The 20,891-nt window shown below is 43.3% G+C and overlaps 1 protein-coding gene across 4 annotated transcripts; it reads left to right on the forward strand.

The window, feature by feature from the left end:
* Positions 1 to 158: 158 nt before the first annotated feature.
* fbxo38 (F-box protein 38) lies at positions 159 to 16,978 on the forward strand. Of its 4 annotated transcripts, none has more exons than XM_035761872.2 (21): positions 159 to 540; positions 2,747 to 2,991; positions 3,348 to 3,493; positions 3,740 to 3,903; positions 4,123 to 4,288; positions 4,475 to 4,750; positions 6,304 to 6,397; positions 6,491 to 6,621; positions 7,243 to 7,413; positions 7,615 to 7,757; positions 9,285 to 9,489; positions 9,667 to 9,816; positions 10,007 to 10,207; positions 10,827 to 11,456; positions 11,610 to 11,710; positions 11,910 to 12,012; positions 12,169 to 12,335; positions 12,709 to 12,854; positions 13,351 to 13,454; positions 14,310 to 14,423; positions 14,829 to 16,978. In XM_035761872.2, exons 2-21 carry the CDS (start codon positions 2,861 to 2,863, stop codon positions 15,005 to 15,007), a joined length of 3,522 nt encoding a protein of 1,173 aa, XP_035617765.1. In that variant the 5' UTR covers positions 159 to 540; positions 2,747 to 2,860; the 3' UTR covers positions 15,008 to 16,978. The 4 variants fall into 4 exon arrangements, with proteins under 4 accessions (XP_035617765.1, XP_035617773.1, XP_035617788.1 ...); XM_035761880.2 differs by having other exon boundaries at positions 2,799 to 2,991; XM_035761895.2 differs by having other exon boundaries at positions 160 to 540; positions 3,348 to 3,481; positions 3,737 to 3,903.
* The last annotated feature ends 3,913 nt before the right edge of the window (positions 16,979 to 20,891 follow it).

The raw sequence follows: 20,891 nt of genomic DNA on the forward strand, positions 1-20,891 counted from the left end.
CACGCCCACAAGCGAGTCACAATGGGCGGCACGCGGCAATTTACCGCTATCTCGTGTACATTCACAGTAGGGCGGAGCGTTTGTATGGCGGAAGCACGTCTCTGATCTGAGCGCAGAAATCGAGGTACGCGTGTATGGCGGAAGTACGTCTCTGATCTGAGCGCAGATATCGAGGTGCGAGTTCATCTTTCATATGCTGTGTTTATCGGACCTCCTGGAGACAGACAGAGAGGCCCGGTCCAAGTCCTCAGACAAGGATTAGTTCAGATAGAACCACCGGATAACTAAAACTGTTTTTCAGTGCTTGCCACTGCCGCAAAAGGCTTTAAGTTACTTCCACGGGTGTCGGGTGGGGATGTTGTTAGCCAGCCAGCCAGTTAGCTAGCCAGCCAGCTGTCTGAGTCAACCTGTATTGAGCGATTGAAAGCTTCGAAGAAGAGTCAACTTGCTTGCAAGCCAACTGACGAGAACCTGTATAGAACTTGGAAAGAATCAAATGTTCCTCAGCCCTCTCTTCGTGAATTCTCACTAGCCTGAAAGGTGAATGTTGCTTAGCAAAACATGCTACAAAGCTAGCTGGTAATAGCTAGTCATTGCTAACTGTTTGTGTTTTGGGGTGGCCCGTGCTTGTTAATTGTTACTTTGCGTTATTTATGTCCATTGTCTCACTTTTTAGTGGGTTTCGTTCATTTGCTGGAGATGTATTTAGTCTTCTAAAATGCTGTCATGTAATAGGAAGCCTTGGTGGCTTTTTATGGCTTTCAGTTTATGCAGAAATACTGTAATGAACACAGTAGCTTGTTAGCTAGTTAAGTTAGCATTAGCTACCTGGCTATTGTGTTAATTGGTGTGTTAAGCAGCCTATAGAGCACCACAGTGGAGATTGTCATAATACCCATAAAACCTAGTAGTCCAACAGGGAAATGGTTCCAACCGTTTTTCCATCATTCATTTTTCCCATAGTTTTTTTTAGAAACACTTAAAATAAGGGCTGTGTTTCGTGTAGGCTTACCCTGGCATGACTTTTTGATAACCATGTAAATCTCTCTAGGACAAGGTGACTTTTGTCAGTATATCCTGCTTTATTTACTGATTCTAAAATGCTAATAAGCATCAAAGTAGACAAATGCAAAACTACAAATCCCTGCAAGCTCCTGCATGTCATCTCTAGTGGACACCTTTGCTACCAGGTATTGTGTCAATTTAAAACTTACACATGACAGTTCACAGAATTGTCCATTTTAAATAAATGTAGCCCGTTTATTACATTTGGCTAACATTGTAAAGTTAATCCAGAGATTCTTAACACCTTTGCCTCTGCAGTCTTGCCCAGAGCCTGATATCATTTGTAGTTCTTTGTGATAGCCACATTAGCAGCTAATTAATTTTGGGATAATTGTCGGCGAATATATTGATAAGTCACTTTGTCCTAGAGATATTTACAGGGTTATCAAAACGTCATGCGATGTACATGAGAAACAGCACTTATTTTAAGGTTTTTCTAAAATCCCCTATGGGGGGAAGTGAATGGTGGAAAAAATTATTGGAAAAAATTATTGAAGCTATCTCCCTGTTTGACCTCTAGCTTTTATGGGTATTGTGACTCATACTGTGGTACTCTGTTGAATGAACTCAATAGTTAAGCTACTGATTGTCTGAACCAGAACCTGGCTTTACATGATACGTTGAATATGGCGACTCTCCTTTAATCCCAGGAAGCAGCCATTCAACTAGCCAGATTAAATAACAACCTTCCTGGGCTTAATAAAGGAGAATCGCCATATGCAACATCTCCTGTAAGGCCAGATTCTGGTTCACTGATTGGCTAGTTGTATTGCTGTAGTGACGATCTCATTATGAAACTACAATAACTCTTCAATAGATGGCATGTGGCTAAGTGAAAAGCTTATTGTATGTGAGCTATATGTAGCTAGCATTTGACATGAAAAAGTTAGTCTGAGCCAATTCCTGACAGATAGCTTGTCAGTCATGGGTCTCTATAGCTAACCTGGTCTCGGAGCATTTTGTATTATTCGGCACGTAAATCCAAGACACTCCATTTAGTATGATATGTTATATCTTTGTTTCATATGGTGTGTATTAATTTTATGGATGTCCATCACCCATTTCGTTAGCTAGGCTAGGGTTTAGGGTTAAGTTTAGGAGTTAGGTAAAAGGGTTAGGGGAAGGGTTAACTAGCATGCTAAAAAGTGGAAAGTAGTTGAAAATTTGCTAAAGTTGTCCTTGATGAGATTTAAACTCACAAGCTTTGGCTTGCTAGTCTTCACATTATATGCCCACCCATCCACCCCGACCAACCATACCAAATGTAACACATCATACTAATTTGAGTGTCTCAGATTTACTATGTTACGTCTAGTCTATGAAACCAGGCTGCTATAGCCACCTAAACTTAACTCCATGATTTAAGATGGTAGTGACTAGTGTGGGTGGACTGTAGTTCTGATGTCAAATATATTTTTTATCTTAAATTCCGTATTTCAGCATCCAAAGAATAGCCCACGTTTGTTTATACAAACTTTTATGTGATGTCAGTGCTCCAGTCAGCCCACACTAGTCGCTGATCAACTCCATCGTAAATCGTTGAGTCTGCAAACGTTGTCATATTTACTTATTACTATCTTTTTGTTCAAGTAATGCTTGGTGACTTGAGTATCTTTCACTTTTGGTCCACAAAGTACGGCATCTTTATCCCAGACTGAGGGAAAAAAATGTTCTCTTGCAGAAGTGTCATCAGTGAGAGTTTGCGTGTCCTTGTGTGCATGCCTGAATAACAGGGCCCGCGTGAGAGGGAGTGAGTTTGTTACCTTCTCTGGGTGAATATCTCACTGCCCTGGACATGATGGGCCCGAGGCGGAAGTCCACCAAGACACAGCTCGCCAGTGGGGGAGCTGCCAATCCTTACAGACTGGAGGAGCCCAAGGACTACATCAATGAACTCTCCCATGAGGTCCTCTGCCACATATTCCGGTCAGTGAGTGTCAAAGAACAGAATTCAATGGGGGTATCCCCCAAAAGGCACCCCATTCCCTATATAGTGCACTCACTTTGACCAGGACCCCTATGGTCAAAAGTAGAGCACTATATAGGGAATACGGTGCGATGTGGGACATAAGCATTATTTGATACTGTTCACCCTCTGACATGACAATGTGATGTCATCATTGGTCCTTGCTTGGACTGAAAATCTCAATGTGCTTTTACAAAATCTGATTATTTTACAATTGAACTTTTCCTTTTTTTGACCCTCAAAGGTGATACTCTGCCACAATGACCAGGATAGGGTAGCTGTAAACAATCCCCTCCTTTATCCCCCCTCCATGCAGGTATCTGCCCATGCAGGACATCATGTGTATGGAGTGCCTTTCTCGGAAGCTTCGGGAAGCGGTGACACTGTACCTGCGGGTGGTGAAGGTGGTGGACCTGTGTGCTAGCCGTTGGTGGGAGTACATGCCCTCAGGTAGGCAGAGAGGTACATGGCAAGTTTGGAAAGTAGCAGGAGGATATCGATGATGCATATCATCCTTTAGGGTACACAATAGTTGATCATTGATTTTGAAGCACTGTCAAATGTAAATGAACCTTAAAGTCTAAAGCAGCTAAGATTGTAGGTAATGTATACATACTCTGATATTGAATGATTGTGGGCTTACAAAAAGTGTCAATGCACTCTTTAGTTAACCCTCTGAAACTGTTTTGGCCTGGTGCCATGGAGCAGGATTCACAGACTGCAGTTTCCTCATGCTGCTGAAGAAGATGCCAGACCTGGAGCAGCTGTATGGGCTTCATCCCCGCTACCTGGAGCGCCGCAGAGTCCGGGGATACGAGGCCTTCAGTATCCCAGGAGTACTGGAGGCACTTCAGGCCTGCCCCAACCTGCTGGTGAGTCTGGGTCTAACAGACCGGGCCAGGAACAATTGTGACTGTCATGTTTTTCAATTCAGAAAATAGGTGAGGTGATCTTGAAAGCCTTTTTAGGTTGACCTAAATATCTTTATATTGATGTGATCCATTTTGAGTTATACCATTGCTATGATACTGTATTACTCCTAAATGTTTTGCTAGGTTTGTCTACACTAAGATGTCTTTGTCTATCTGCAGGGAGTGGAGACGTCTCATCTGGAGTTGGTGGAGGCAATCTGGAACTACATGCCTCAGGTCCACATCCTGGGGAAGTTCCGCAACCGCAACGGGGCGTTCCCCATTCCCCCTGAAAACAAGCTCACCATCCCAATCGCAGCCAAAATACAAACCCTGCATCTTGTCGGTGAGTGTATCAAGGACTAGGCATATATCTCCCAATCTGTTTAGGTCATGGCACCCTAGACTGGTAGCAGATCTGTGTGGGCTTTCGCCAACTCTGTTGTGCTCAATGGCATAATGAATAATTACCAGACTAATGACACTCACCACAGTGTACTAACTCGATGTACTCTCCTCTCTTACATCCCAGGGGTGAATGTGCCAGAGATCCCGTGCGTCTCCATGCTAAGACACCTGTACCTGAAGTGGGTTCGCCTCACCAAGCCCCAGCCCTTCAAAGACTTCCTGTGTGTCAGCCTGCGGACCTTTGTGATGAGGAACTGCGCTGGCCCCACCAACTCTCTGAAGTACGTGCCCCTGGTGACGGGCCTTGCCTCGGCCCGCAACCTGGAGCAGCTGGAGTTGGTCAGAGTGCCCTTCCTTGGGGGGCTCATCCAGCATGTGGTGGAGGACAGCTGGAGGTCAGGTAAGGAAGGACCATCATAATTATATTTAATTCGGTACATCTGGGGGTGTGTGTGTCATGCTCAATAATGGGCCAGTTTCCCTGACCCAGATTAAGACTAGGACTAAGGACTAAAAACATGGTCAATAGGGAACCTTAATAGTAGGTATTTTTAGTCCAGCACTAGGCTAAATCTGTGTCTGGGAAACCAGTCCAATAAGTATCAGGGTGTCCACGGTTCCTTAACGTATCTGATTTAAAGGGGCGGCAGGGTAGTCTAGTGGTTAGAGCATTGGCCAAGTACCTGAAAGGTTGCAAGTTCAAATCCCTGAGCTGACAAGGTACAAATCGGTCTTTCTGCCCCTGAACAGGCAGTTAACCCACTGTTCCTAGGCCATCATTGAAAATAAGAATTTGTTCTTAAAACTGACTTGCCTAGTTAAATAAAGTTTTTTTTAAAGGGTGAAAAAGGCCCTGAGTCTTAAAATGTCTTAAATGTGACCATGATTACAGTTTTTGCATTATATTGTGCCACTGCCTAATTGTTGTTGAACATTAGACACCGACATTGCCCTCCTCTTACCGACGCAATTTTGCTTATGTCAGTGATTAGGCTATACAACATCCCTGCAGATGTTTGTGTTCTAAAACCATTATTTCGTCAACAGTAATGTGCATTAACCTGCTTCCTGCAATGAAAGTATTTGCCCTGTTGCTGTTTCGCTGCTGGCTCGCACTCATGCGCCTCCCTTTTGCACACGGAGTGAAGGGAAAGATGCATTTTGATAAGCGCAAGCATACTTACAGTTGAGCAACATTTTGAAAATGTAGGCTAATTGCAGTAAACAATTAAAACAACTACCGCTACTGTTGTTTAAAAAAAATAGGAGTCTCAGCTTTGCGAGCATAACAATTATTTCTCAACTGTCAATAGAGGAAATAACACCACTTTACAAACTATGTAATTGAGATGATGCGCCATTTGCGATGATTACATCAAGTAGCCTATGTAGGCCAACCAATGGAAAGTTTTTGTAGGACATTATACATTTACTGTTAGATCAATTCCAGGGCTTTCTAGCAACAATCATATTTAGAGTTAGCAATCTAGCTAATGTGTTTTGAGTTCCCACTTTCTCGTGTGGTACGTGAAAGTGGTGTTTTTCTGACAATTTTAAAGACTAAAATTTGAAAGTAAAATGGGGCGACATCAGTTGGACGTTCCAAGGACCTATTAGACATGAGCAAGTAACGTTACTGTCAATAAAACTGCATTATTTAGCTAATCTGGTCATGATAGAATCATGCTTCAGGCAACCGCCATCATCGCTAACGTACAAACAGTAGCTAACTAGCTAGGTCACCCCTCAAAATAGGCACTAATGTGTTTTGATTTCCCAAGCATAGTTTAGGCCAATATGCAAAAATATAAATAAACATGCAGGCAAATGAATCTCTAGAGCCAAAAATATATTGGATTATTCTGGATCCTTTTTTTGACATGTTGCACATCAAAATGCATTCCATGAACATGCTAGATGAAATGGCTATACCTACTACCCTTTGTGCCCCAGGTGGATTTCGCAATTTGCACACTATTGTATTTGGTGCCTGTAAGAATGCACTTGAAGTTGACCTGGGCTACCTCATCATCACTGCTGCACGCAGGTAAGCGAAGAACTCACTAATTGAGTAAAGCAAATGGATAAACGTGATGAATAGTGAGATTTAGCTAGTGCTTTGTTTTATTTGTGTATCTAGATTACATGAAGTTCGAATCCAGCCTTCCCTAACCAAAGACGGGGTGTTCTCTGCACTGAAGATGGCTGAGCTGGAATTTCCCCAGTTTGAGACTTTGCACCTTGGATACGTCGATGAGTTCCTATTGCAGTGTGAGTCAGTTAAGGCCTAAGTTGTTATCTAAAACGTATAATATTTTATAGTTGTATACACTGGCCAGTGTATTAGGTACACCACCACGTTCACAAAAATGGTTCACTCCTACAGACAGTGAGTCATGTGGCCATGGCTTGCTATATAAAGCAGGCATCGGTATTCAGTTACTGTTCGATTAAACGTTAGGAAGTGCCAAACGCTCTGCGGAGTGGTCACTAGCTGGAAAGTCTTAAAATCAGATTTTTTTTTAAAACCTAACCATAACCACATTGCTAACCCTAATGCCTAACCTTAAATTAAGACCAAAAAGCAAAATTTTTTTCTCTTGAACTTTTCAGATAGTCAATTTTGACTTTGAGATTGCCCATCTTGCGGAAACCTGCCTACAAAACACATTGTCTATGGGCAAAGGATATGAATACCACTCCTTACACTTTTCTACTTTCCTCCCCTTTACAACTGTACCCCATAATCTACTTTCTGAAACTATTTAAATAAAAAATACGTAGCTAAGTAGGACAATGCTCCATAAAAATAAAAAGTCTAGCCTTTTAACTGTAGGTTATGGTTATGCTATTACATAAAATGTATTGATTGTAATGTATTTTCTTGGTTAGGTAAAATGAGTCACTCTGAGCTAGTGAAGTATGGCCTGGCTGACGTCATTGAAAACCCAGGTATCATCACGGACATCGGGATGAAGGCTGTCAACGAGGTGTTCTCCTCCATCAAGTATCTGGTCATATACAACTGCCCCCACCTCCACAACCCACACAAGTGGATTACAGGTAATGGACCAAATCATCTGTTTGTGGTTTTTAGGGTCTTTTTATTTGTTTTTAAACTTTTTTTAATACCTTGTCTGAAGCAGTATGCATTCTTAGCTTTGAACCAGATCATTTTATGGGTTTTTACTTAAATGACTAGGGCAGGCTCATGAACATTGAAATCTTAGAGGACACTGAGAACTGTGTCTGTGTTGTCATCAGACCACTCGCGGTGGAGTCGCTTGGTGGACCTGACTCTGGTGCGTTGCCATGCCATCAAGCTGGAGTCGTTCAGCCAGTTCATTGAACTGCTTCCCAGCCTGGAGTTCATCTCCCTGGACCAGATGTTCAGAGAGCCACCCAAGGTAAGTCCACTGCACTGGGCCCCCCTCATGACAGCGGAGAGAAAATTGACAGTTTTGAGTTTTGTGCAATTTTGCCATTGGTTGGAGAGGAAAATAAGCAGTTTTACAGCTAATTTACTGGAATTCTATACATTTTGCCATAAGGTGTACATAAATGTTTGTAGTTTTTAATATATCTATGTGAGACTGACTAACAAAATCAATGGGGACCCCCGGCCAGTAATTCGACCATGATAACAAGTTTAGATAGCTGGCCGCTAAACTAATTTAATAATGTAAAAAATGTTAGCTGACATGGGCTAAGTGACTGACCTAACAAGATAACTGCTGATGCAAAACAACATTTCGAAATCTACTACACAGGGGTGCAACTTTTTTTTCATACGGGTGTTTGAAATCAAACCCCACTATCCTGGTTTTGCAAGCCATGTGCTACCAAAAGAGCTATAGACTAGAGGACCAGATATAGAACATTAACCACCTTGGATGTGATCTAACAACACAGGGATTGTGACTGAATATGAAGTTATATGCTTAGTCCAGACTGGACAAAAATGTTAACACCTCATCGGGTCAGGGTTCCCATTATTTATTTTAATTGTATTGTTGGTCATAAAAGACATTAAGAACACCAGCAAATCAGCTCCATGTGAATTTAATTTTGGAAATCTGTTACAAAGTATTCCCATGCATAATAAAAGCGATATACACAGTGTACTAAATATTAGGAACACTTGCTCTTTCCATGACTGACTATCCAAGTGAAAGCTATGATCCCTTATTAATGTGACTTGTGAATCCACTTTAATTGGTGTAGATGAAGGGGAGGTGACAGGTTAACGAGGCCTTTATACATAATCCATGTCTCAATTGTCTGTGTGCCATTCAGAGGGTGAATGGGCAAGACAAAAGATTTAAGTGCCTTTGAACGAGGTATGGTAGTAGGTGCCAGGCACACCGGTTTGAGTGTGTCAAGAACTGCATCGCTGCTGGGTTTGTCATGCTCAACAGTTTCCCGTGTGTATCAAGAATGGTCCACCACCCAAAACAAATCCAGCCAACTTGACACAACTGTGGGAAGCATCGGAGTCAACATGGGCCAGCATCCCTGTGAAACGCTTTTGACACCTTGTAGAATTTAGGCTTTTTTCAGGGCAAAAGGGGATGCAACTCAATATTAGGATGGTGTTGCTAATGTTTGGTATACTAGATGTATGTGATAGTTTATACAAATGTAAACAAGGTTTGAAATTCTTATGTTTTAGGAAATATCTGTTTGGGCTTCTTGTGGTCAATTTGCAGTCTACAAATGATTTGTAATTATGTTCTGGCCCCCTGACCATCTGCTCAATAAATAATCGGTCATGATGGTCTTTGATCTTTTTTTGTATTTATTAAGTATCCCCATTACTACACTTCCTGGGGTCCAGCAACATTAAGGCAGTTACATAAAATGCTAAATATTACATGACATTCCATAACACTTTAACCAATACATTTAGTGTGTTCCCTCTGTTTCTCCCTCAGGGCTGTGCCCGTGTGGGTCTGAGTGCTGGCACTGGGATAGGGGTCTCCTCTGCCCTGGTCAGCAACCAGAACTCTAACAATGACAATGACAATAACAACAACAACAACCACCAGAACAACAACGATGCACCCAACATCCCACCGCACAACAATGACAACGAGGAGGGTGCAGCTGTCGTGCCTCAACCTCAACACAGGGCCGAGGGTACCCTGCTGCTCGCATTGTTACAACATTACTACTTGACAGTGTTATAACATTGCTACATTTTTGTTAAAGTTGTAATGACATTGTCAACATGGCTACTATTGCTGACATGGGGGATCTTAGCTGCGTAATGTACCGCTACAAACTCATGACCTTACTTCTTTTCCTCTCCTCCAGAGCTTCCTGAGGTGAACGGGATGTTGCAGGATGAGAACATCGAGGCAGAGGCCGTGGTCCAGGCCTGGCCTGCAGATGAGATGGAACCCCCTGGTCCCAGTCAGCCTGCTGCCAACCCTCGGCCAGACAACGCAGACGAGGAGCAAGCAGGTCTGGACAGAACTAACTCCACTACAGTGGCACATATTTCAGCGAGTTCACATGAGAACGGACTTTTCTCATTTTATTTGTTTTTCTCTCCACTATTTTCTCTATTTCTCATCTCCTCAGTCAGAGATAAACAGACCATCTTGCTCCCCGCTCTTTTTTTTCTTTTGTGTTTCTCCACCGCACCCTATAGGGCCCAGTGGTGTTCAGTGTGTGGTGAAGAAACCTCCAGTGGTGATTTTCGACTCGGACAGTGAGGATGAGGAGGGCCCTGCCAGAACCCAGGCTCCAGGGCAGCCCCAGCAGCAGCAGCAACAACTGACCACTTATCCTCCTGAACCACCGCAGCCCACTGGCAAAACTGCCACTGCTGAGGAGGCAGCCACACACATTAGTGAGTCTCTAAAATGTAGAGATGGGCACGGTTATTCAAAATATCTGAACTGTTTTAACTTGTGAGTTTTAGGTTTGTTAATATAGGCCTAAAAAATAAAAATGTAAAGTTGTCTCAGTTAAATATGATATTTTCCCCTCTTCAATTAGCGATGACAAACGCACCTAAGGGAGGTTTCACGAGACCTGGCACAGATCAATTCAAAACACTTACCAGAAAACTGTCTTGAAACAGAATCTGTTCTATCATGGCGAGCATCAGACTTCTCTTTCACTGTTGTTGTTAGCTAAAAATACCACAACAGCGGGCGGGCTGCTATTTTCCTGTATCTCCTTCCTCTGCAATTGCGCCAATCTGATTCATCAAGCAATTGTTTTATTTGGATTATCTGGATATTCGAAAGAATTTCAGGTTATTATTTGAATGGTGAAATCATTTCAAATGCTCATCCCTACTCCTCACATCAAAAATCAGCTCTTTCAAAAAAGAGATCATAAGAACCTGGTTGCTGACAATGAAAATTAAAATTTCTATCCTTGCCATAAAACTCAAAATGGCTTCTAAGGCTTATATTTACATTTTATTATTGTGAGTTCTGTGCTGTGTTTGTGTGTTGCAGATAAAGGGAAGACGCCCCTGCGTCGACGAGGGCCACCCCTGCAGGAGCCCAGCTGTGAGAAGGGTTGCCAGGTCACCAGTGAGCAGATCAAAGCTGACATGAAGGCTGCAACTGAGGTCCCTGACAAAGACAAGAACTCCAAGGAGCCTGCTGCAGGGACAGGGGCTGCTGGGGGGGCAGGCTGTACCACGGGGGGCTGTGTCTGCTCTGTCCACTGGAGAGAAGACTCTGCTAACCAGGAGGAACAGTCCAGAGCCCGGGCAGGGGACGAGGGTACAGTCAGGACTCGCTGCACCTGCAGTAGGGCTCGCCCCATCCCAGAGGGAAGGACTCGAAGTGGGCCCAACCACCCAGCCTCTGGAGGGGCAGGAGGAGGGGACAGGACCCCAGAGAGGAGGCAGGATCTGGGGGAGGGAGCAGGCGCCGAGGGGCTGGAGGCCAGGGACCCTGCTGAAGAGAGCCTGGCGAGGGGCGTGCCTGAGGGGCACCGTGGTGAGAGGATGTTGGGTCAGAGCTCCAGGGAGGCCAGCGTAGAGCCCCAGCCCAGAGGGTTAAGAGATGGCTTCCCCAGGCGACCTGTCACCCGCGCCCGCAGCAGACTGTCATCTGTACCTCTGGTGTCTGAGTCAGGTTAGACAGGGGATAAGCAGTCCCTCTGTAATAGCATGAAACGTATTGTGAGGCTGATCATTTGAAATGTAGGCCATATTGTCAAGGCTTTGATAGTGTAGGAAAGCCTGTGAAAAATGAGTTTCTCATAGTTCCTATTGTTTTGTCATGCAGAGTTGTCCAATTCCAAGCCTCGGGTCACTGTAAAGAGGAAACGCACAGCAGACAAGTCCACCAGCACCAGCGACCCGGTCACTGAGGACGACCATGTACAGGTAGGACCACTACACATACTAGGAAGAGACTCACTGTTCCCGAGCAAAGCGGCACAGAAATAGATTGGACACCTTATTACCAGTACATAGGAAATAGGCCAGGTTGCCATTTTGGAACGAAGCCATACATGGTAAAATTAAGGAATCTATATTAAATGCAGTATCCTTCCTTTGCTTAACCCTCCCTATTGCCGTTCAGGTGCTGACGCTGAAGTCCAAAAACCTAGTGGGAATCACCCTTACAAACTGTGGCATCACTGACCTGGTGCTGAAGGACTGCCCTAAGATGATGTTTGTTCATGGTAGGTTTCCCTTCTATATTCTCCCTCGATATATGATCAAGGCTTGATAATGAACATAATTAGTGGGACGTTCTGTCATACGAAGGCTAAATCCCAAATCGCCCCATTTGGCCATTTTAAATGGCCCTCTGCCGTCCCCTCTCTGTGTCCCTCCAGCCACGCGCTGCAGAGTGCTGAAGCACCTGAAGGTGGAGAGTGCCCCCATAGTGAACCGCTTTGACTACGCCCAGTGTAAGAAGCTGGACATGGAGCAGGTCCTGGATCAGATCCTCCGCATGCCCCCGGAGAGAAACCGCATCATCTACATGCGCCCCATGCAGCAGGTCAGTCAGAACCACAGACTTCCTCTCTGGAACCTGTTCATTTCCAAATGAAATTTACACTGAATTAAAAACATATGGCTTCCACGGGAAATGTGAGCATGATTTCTGACTAAATCCTAGCAGAAGTATCCCCAGTTTAAATTGTAAAACATTACCGTTATTTAACTAGGCAAGTCAGTTAAGAAAAAAAGTCTTATTTTCAATGACTGCCGAGGGTTAACTGCCTTGTTCAGGGGCAGAACGACAGATTTTTTTAGCTTGTCAGCTCGGGGATTCGATCTTGCAACCTTTCGGTTACTAGTTCAACGCTCTAACCACTAGGCTACATGCCGATATGGTTTGTAAACCTTGTCCTACTCTGACCTTGTCCTAGATCGACTCTCTGGCCCTGGAGAGGAAGCTGTTCCGTGGGCCGTACCCCTACCACATCGCCATCATCCACGAGTTCAGCAACCCTCCTAATGTCAGGAACAAGGTCAGAGTACGCAGCTGGATGGACACCATCGCCAACATCAGCCAGTGAGTCATAGATATTGCTTGATAATACCTTTTTTAATGTCCCTCTTTTCTGTTTATGGATTTGGTTAGATGTTTCAATTTCCAATAGTTTTTCTTACCTTTTTATTTAACTAGGCAAGTCAGTTAAGAACAAATTCTTATTTTCAATGACAGCCTAGGAACAGTGGGTTAACTGCCTGTTCAGGGGCAGAACGACAGATTTGTACCTTGTCAGCTCTAACCACTAGGCTACCCTGCCGCCCCAATAATATTATAGTATAATATTATAGTATAATATTATAGTGTAATATTTAGTGGGTTGCTGCCAGTCTGTTTCCTCCAATAAGATGGCCCGGTGTCATTCTCACTATGGCCAGCAGGTGGCGCTGTTGATTATCTCCTGACCCTATTCAGCCATCCTGTACTAGACTGTTGGGCTGGTGATCAAGGACCAATGCCCATTTCCTTCCTTCATCTAAAAACCCAACATGAATAACCACTTTCATTTAATCAACAGGGAACTCATCAAGTACGAGTTCTTCCCCGAAGCTACACGGACGGAAGAGGATATCAAGAAGTATCCCAGCTACCCCTGGGGCCGAGACATTTACACCTTGGAGGGTGAGATGAAGTGCTGTCTAAAACCCTTTGAGACTGGGTCTCGGTCTCTTCACAGCAAAGCTACATCCTTCTCTAGTCACTCTATTCTACATCATTTCTATTAATAAACCATGTGAATAGTGCTGGTCTACTGGGATCTCTACAGTCCAATTAAGGCCATCTGTGGAGTCACACACTAAATGATTCTTTACTTGGTCGTGAGGATTCTCGATACCACCCTGTCTCGCTAAAACAAGGATGTGATAAGATAGCTAGAACGAGCTGATGGCTCAAAGCAGCCTCATAAAAGTTTTCAGTCAGACGTTCACGCTTGCAAGTAAACGCATGCTAGTAGTAGTCATCGCTCCTGCTCGAGAGTACACATTCTGGGTGATGTCATCTCACTGGCTGCTCCTCTGGAGAGCTTTTATTGGCTATTGCTGATCGCCATTTTCAAATCTTGTCATTACATATCTACCACTACCAGAGCGTTGCAGATTTTGTGCCGATAAAATCAAACATGTTTGAAAATACCGGGACGTCTGGGACTGCTCGAAGACTGGATCGGTAGCCCTAAAAATTGCGTCTCTGGCCCACTCGCATTAAACGTGCGTCGGCCCCGAGTAGACAACATGGGGATTTTTGTCTCCGATGTCAAACTTGTCTGGGACCGCTAAATCGGGGCCAAAATCGCGTAGTGTACACCGGCTCTAGTGGTTTTCCATGCTTCATTCATTGGCCCCCTCTGGCTTTCATGATTCAAGACCTACATTGTTTCTTCACTTTACCCTTGCAATTTTGGGGTGGTAGCTACTCTGCCCTGCCTGATGTAGCTCATCTCTCGTGTGTGTGTGTGTGTGTGTTTACTGTCTGTAGGACTGGTAGATGAAGCGCCCTACTCCATGATCACAGACTTCCCCTGGCTCCGTACCCTACGGACAGCTGATCCCAACAGCTACGCACGCTATGACTTTGAGGATGATGAGAGCAGTGAGTTGACCGTCTCCCCTGTCCAGTTGTCACCATCTTTACCTACCTGCTATTCACATGTGCTCAACCTGGCGACAGTGACTAGCAAACCTGCTCCCTTATTTCTAGGATCATTGTCAGTTGTGTTATATGAGAACTGTGATCTGTCTCTTGAGGCATTCAAATGAATAGAATGGAATGCACCTTTTAGGGCCTACTTCCCTGATGGGTACCTTCTCGGTAGCACTCTTGAGTCTGCTTGTCAATCATAAGGTGCTAGCCACATTCAATGATGCCATAATGGGTGGACTGGCAGCTATTTTGAGTGTACCCATGAGTTTACCAAATTACCATGGTGAAAGGTTTCTAGCCCGTTCCACTCATTTGCTATGGTACCAACCATCCTCTCCCGTGTCTCTCCTGCAGCTACGATCTACGCCCCGCGGAGGAAGGGCCAGCTCTCTGCAGACATCTGCATGGAGACCATCGGTGAGGAGATCTCGGAGCGGCGCCAGACGCGGCATGGGGTCTTCCAGCGTGTGGTGGTGGTCTTCATCCACTACTGTGACGTACGGGGCGAACCTGTGGACGATGACTACATCTAGTGCCTCCTGTTTTTTTCCTGGACTGGGGGAGAGACCTGAGAGGGAGGGGAGGAGGTCTTGAGTGGAGACCCAGCACCCCTGGTATCTACCTGCCAGGCTCCTACTGTGACCATTGCACCCACCCACCCAATGTTGAGAACCAGTGCTTGACAGAGTTTTCAATGGAGCTCCAGGGAGGGGGCACTGGAGTGTCTGTCTCGAGTTGCCTTGTTTTGTATTTTCTGACCTTACATGAAGGGAGAGCGAGAGGCTGCTCAGTGGGTTGGTTGTCTTCTCACAGCCATTGTTTAGGGTTTTTCTCAGTGGGGGAATGACAGCTCCTTGACCTTAGAGGAGTTAAAGCTCTGCTCTTGCCTGCCATTCGTACTCATAGATACGCTATGTTGATCTTTCCATGCACTACCTCGCCGTATAGGTGATGTTGAAACTATGTATGGGGACCTGCGTATATGTTAAAGCACCCAGGGAAGTGTGTATGCCTATGTTATTGTATAAATCTGAGATCTGCACCGAGAGAGAACCACGTACCTGAGCTTGGAGAATTGAAAGGGCAGTGCTTAGTATTCTGTTTTCACCAAGATGTTATTTTTCTTGAGGGTTTGAATTCCCTTTTTGTGTTTTGGCAAGATTTCCACTGGAATGGCGGAATATCAGTTTTCGGGAGTTTGGTGTTTTCACCTACCTCTGGTGCTGACAAAGACACAAGCTTTAGAGAAGCACCCTCAAGCTAGATGCTAGAAGTGCCCTTAGATTTGTTTGTAAAAAAAAAAAGAAAGAAAAAAAAGAACTTGTTTTCCCAATAATTTTTTGGCTAATTTATTTATGCTTTGTTTTAATTTGTATTTTCTATGTTTTAGCCCTTCACCTCTGTTCCTGAGGTCTGTTGTTGTTGTTGTTGGGGGGGGGGGTAGGTTCATTAGGTGTGCATTATGACTGGTCTGTCTTGCAGAGTTCTGTTTACCTCACGACTTGGTAAAACAAGAGCGAGAGAGAACTGCGGCGGTATCAAAAGAAATTTGTTACCAATTAATTCCCCCCGCCAATTCTCCTGTAAGCTGTTCCTAAAGAAAAGGGGGGGAAAAAAGAAATGGCATTCATTGTTAAGCATCTTTCATGCATACAAATAATTTAAGAATTCTCCCCGCCTCTAATTGAACCCACATTTCTAGAGACTTCAAGAATGGCACTGGCTGGTTGTTTTTGAACAAGGGTCATGGCTAGTGAGGGTCGTAAAAGCATGTCTCATTCATCTCTAGATGACTGCAAGCATGCAGACCGTATCCAAGCGAGATGACCTTCAACACATGAGCACCACAGTGTGTCTTATGTGGTATAATGATACTTCTCTTTAGGAAGCACAACCAAGTTTTGTTCATGTATGTGCATGGCACTGGAACACAGAAGGAAGTAGGAGAAAGAACAGTACAGGAATGTACCATATGTTCTGAAGCTTCTTTTCTAGGTCTCTGAATTAGTGAAAAAGACACTTCGATGTTCCCTAGTCTCTCCTACCCTTTGGATGTTTGAGTTTCACACAGGCTCTTCGGCAGGAAGTCAGATGGTGTATGCAAGCAAACAAACACGCATTTTGTCTTAACTACGCACGCAATGCTGAATCTGTTAACTGTGAAAGAACCCAGTGTTCCTGTTAGTCGAGGAAATACATTTTTGAAGGGCACTTTAAGAGTCGGATAGAAAAAAAAAAGCCTTTTAAAGTGTGATAACCCCCTTCTTGCTGCTCTACTTTTTTCTCTTGTCTGGGTGACTCCCTCCACCCTCTTCCAAAGCCAGGCTACTAATGCTTGTGAAGTTAATCTAGAAACACGCTAAGCTCTGCAGAAAACCTGTGTACAAAAACCCATGTACAGATGTGCTGTATTTAATGGATCTTCCAAGATTTGTTTTATATGTTTATATAAAAAAAACTATTTCACATAATAAAAAGGGAGAACTGAATCAAGTGGAGCACCACTGTCCGTGTGTGTGTCATGCTTTGTCTGGCAGTGATGTCATATGCAGGTGTGAACAATAATTTTTTAGTGTGGGGTGCACAGAGAATGGACTGAAGCCTCTTTATTTTATTTTCACTGACCAGTTGTGAGATCTAAAAAGAGACAATATATTCTGAGTGTGCCTCCCAAATGGCACCCTGATCCCTATATAGTGCCCTGTTCAAAAGTAGTGCACTAAATAGGGGTGACAGTGTTTTTCATTAAGAGGCCTAAAACACCTGGTTTTGCAGAGATGAGCAGGTGTCATCCAAGTGGAGTTAGATTGCCAGCTTTTCAATTAGAAAGTGTAAATGCTGCCCTACATCTGGATAATCCATTTCCTTGCTGCAGTAAAAAGACATCTAGTTTTTAAGTGGACTCCAAGGCAAGTACTGTAAGAAAGGTTGTGTGGCTGGTCTGGAGTAAGTCTTTGTCACACTATTTATATGTTCTGACACAGAATAGGTGTGTAATGTACTAGGCCAGTTGTCCCCTTTTCCCTTGTCTAAGCAGGAAGCGGAGAAGATTTGTGGAGATCGTGTAATAATCTGCTCTGGTTCCTGTGGAGGGGATGTTGGACCTGCAGTATGTCTGTGTGACAGAGCTTTGGCCAAATCACCTCCATATACCATTCCCAAAATGAGCTAGCATTTGTTAATCATCTTTCAATTTAGTAAAAGGTTTAATGTTGTACACTGAAATAGTAACAACCTAAAGTTTTTTTTAAAAACATTTTTAAAAAAAAATGTGTAATTGAAGATGTATTAAGTCAGGTACAGCAACATGTTCAACAGAACACCTCACACACACACACTCCCTTAATTGTGCCCAGATGGCATATTAAATACTTTAGGGGGGTAGGCCTGGCATACAGAAAACAAGGTGAAGTATGTCCCTGAGCAGGATCTGGTGCCCACACCCACCTTCCTAATTACCAAGCCTCACATCCTGACTCTTTCCTGTTGATGTGTCCAAAGCTGCCTGTGTCTGTGGAAAACGACAATCCACACACATGTATACCATGAATGCATCCCAAATGGCACCCGATTCCCTGTAAGTACTCCACTATGAAGGGAATAGGGCACCATTTGGGACAAGTACATCTTGCAAGACCCTTTCTGAATCCGCCTCCTCAACCCTAGGCTATTCGTGTTATCTATGCTAGCGCTCAGCTCCATTATTCATATCTTAATTTCCACCCGAACAAATGATTGTTTTATAATTGACCCCTGTTGTGAAATGTCTCCTCACTTTGTTCATGATGTATAAACATAATTTCCTATTGCTGATACTTTTCAGACGTAGACACAGCAGAGTGTAGACGCGAGATATTTTCAGGCTTATCAAAGAAATATGACCAAAACAGGCAAGCTATGTCGGAGGCAAGGCTATATTTAATTTGAATGGCTAACAGGCTCACGATCTGTGTGATGTGTAGATAGTTGGAAGAGGGGTGACTCAAACCAGAGTGATGAAGGTGCCCTGGCCATTCCAGGGTCCATGACTGTCGTTTCCTGGCTGAGACCCTGTTGTCTTTCTGCTGAATCCCAGTCCTGTTCATTATTATTGCTCCCTGTTTGTGTTTTTACTCCCTTTTTCTCTCCCTACATTCTTCAGTTGTAATTGGTCTGACTGGTTGAAGGAAATTATGCAACTCTCCTTTCTCCATTTCTTTTATCTTTGGAACACACTGGTAGTTGTGCAAGACAGCTGAAGCGCTAGGCTGGTAAGAGAGCTAATTCAGAGAAAGGCAAATGAACAAGGGCAGTCAGTGTTGATTTTGAAAACCACTTCCTTATATAGTCCTGCCATCTCTTTGTTCCAGCAGCAGTGAAGCCTCAAGACTCCCAAATTGAAGGACCCGTTTGGTTCCATAAATGCAATGGGTAAGGAATAGTTACTAAGTTCACAACCACCCATACCCCCACCCACCTTCCCACTACTTGTCTCACTCATACATCCAGAGTTCAGACTGTCAGCCAAACAGGATCTGTGCCTTTCTCCTCTCCATCTTCTGTTGCTGCTATATCCTGCTGCCTGGGCTGTATGGTTTCTGTCATCCCTCCCCCAGGCAGGCAGACGGTGCGCGGAGTGGATCCTGTTGTGGTAGAATCTTATTCTGGCATGACAGGCCAAAGTTATATCTTTAGCACATTGGCTCACCTCCCTGCTCAGGATATAAAGGTAGAGGATTAGGATATATAGCTGTATTTCTTTGAATGTAGAGACACAAATCTGCCTCTTGTCAAGCCATACTATAGTAACCAAGGTCATTCAAGTGTATTTCTCCCATTACCCAAACCCTTTGTGTTTTTAAGATCACTTCTCTGTTGAAATGACTCAATCCTTCCAATAACAGCATACTGTTATTACGTCTAGAGAGGGTTGGTTGGTGACATACATTGATCGAGTGAATGACAGACTTGGTGGGAATTCCCATTGGTTTGTGAGTTTTATGTATTTGTGTTGCATGTGGAAAAGAAATCTTTAAGCCCAGGGGTATTACCACTGCCGTAGCACACCCCCCCACAGGGTTGGGGTCCCCCCGGAGGTCGGCCCCCCCACGTCATAATTTATATTTTTACTAATTACAGGAAATTACCTTTGAAACTGCTACATTTTCTTTCAGCGTCATGGCAAAATCTGAAGAATAGCTGAAATTAGCTCAGGGATTCTTGAACATCGGGACAATCCTTGTCCGGCAGGGAAACCTTATTTTTATACTTGACAAAAATATACTTTTTGCATATTTTTGCTTAAATGTACTTTAGGGTAATCTTTATAAAGAAAATATATGTATTTTTGGGGAATTTTCAAAATACTTTCAATATTATTTCCATGTCAGCTCTGTGCCTGGATATGTCCTCGTCCGGAGCAAAGGTTTGCAATTTCAAACTCTCCCAAAAAGTGTTTACATTTTTTTTTTTTAAGAATATTTATCTCAAAGCTGTGATTCCTAAAATATGTCTGGAGATTTGGTTAATTCTGTCAGATTTGTCTAAAATATTAAATTAATCAGGAATGAGGAGGATCAGCTATACCATAAGGACCCCTTATTCATGTCCTCATTGCATGTAGTGTAACAAGACCACTCATGGTCTGTAAAGTTATCTACTTTTGATAGATTTAAACAAACAATGTTGGAATCACCATCACAACCATAAACTGTAAACTCCATCTGCCTGATAGAATATGAATTTTGGTTCAAATACAATATGTTACATTTAATTACATTTTAGACTCATAAAGCAATTGAGAATAAAAAATAATTGCTACTGTGTATTGCACTTGAATGAAGAAGAAAATGAGATTTTTGTCAACTCCATAAAACAAAAACTATTACTTTTATACAACGTCAACTCCGTCAGAGGGCTGAAAGATCTGATAGAATGGATATGTTTTTATTGGGGATTTTCAAATGAATCATTTGACATATTTTACAAATGTTTGTACTGAACTTAGATTTTTAGAGTCAAATATATGTCTGTTTTCAGTATCTGTTGTCAACTCTGTCAGTGGCTGGTCAACTCCGTTGGTCAACTCCGTTGGTCAACTCCGTCGCTGATGGCTAACCCCCTTAAGTCAATTTATTTTTACAATGTTCTGTAAAAACATTTATGTTCAGCAACATATGCTTAAACAATTGAAGTATTTGCTGTGCTAGACCTAAGGAATAATGTTTGCTTTTATAAATGTTTTTTTATGTTCTAAATCTAGAAAAACACTACAAAATGCTAAAGCAATTAATAGTGCTATAAAACAAAACAAAACATTTGGAGATTTGTATTACATATTTAAATCATCTCAAATAAAAAATTAATTTGTTACATGCACCGAATACAACCGGTGTAGACTTTATGGTGAAAATCTGATTATGCAGAGTTAAAAAATCT

This window comes from Oncorhynchus keta, chromosome 4 (genome assembly GCF_023373465.1).
Source record: "Oncorhynchus keta strain PuntledgeMale-10-30-2019 chromosome 4, Oket_V2, whole genome shotgun sequence".
Taxonomy (NCBI): domain Eukaryota; kingdom Metazoa; phylum Chordata; class Actinopteri; order Salmoniformes; family Salmonidae; genus Oncorhynchus; species Oncorhynchus keta.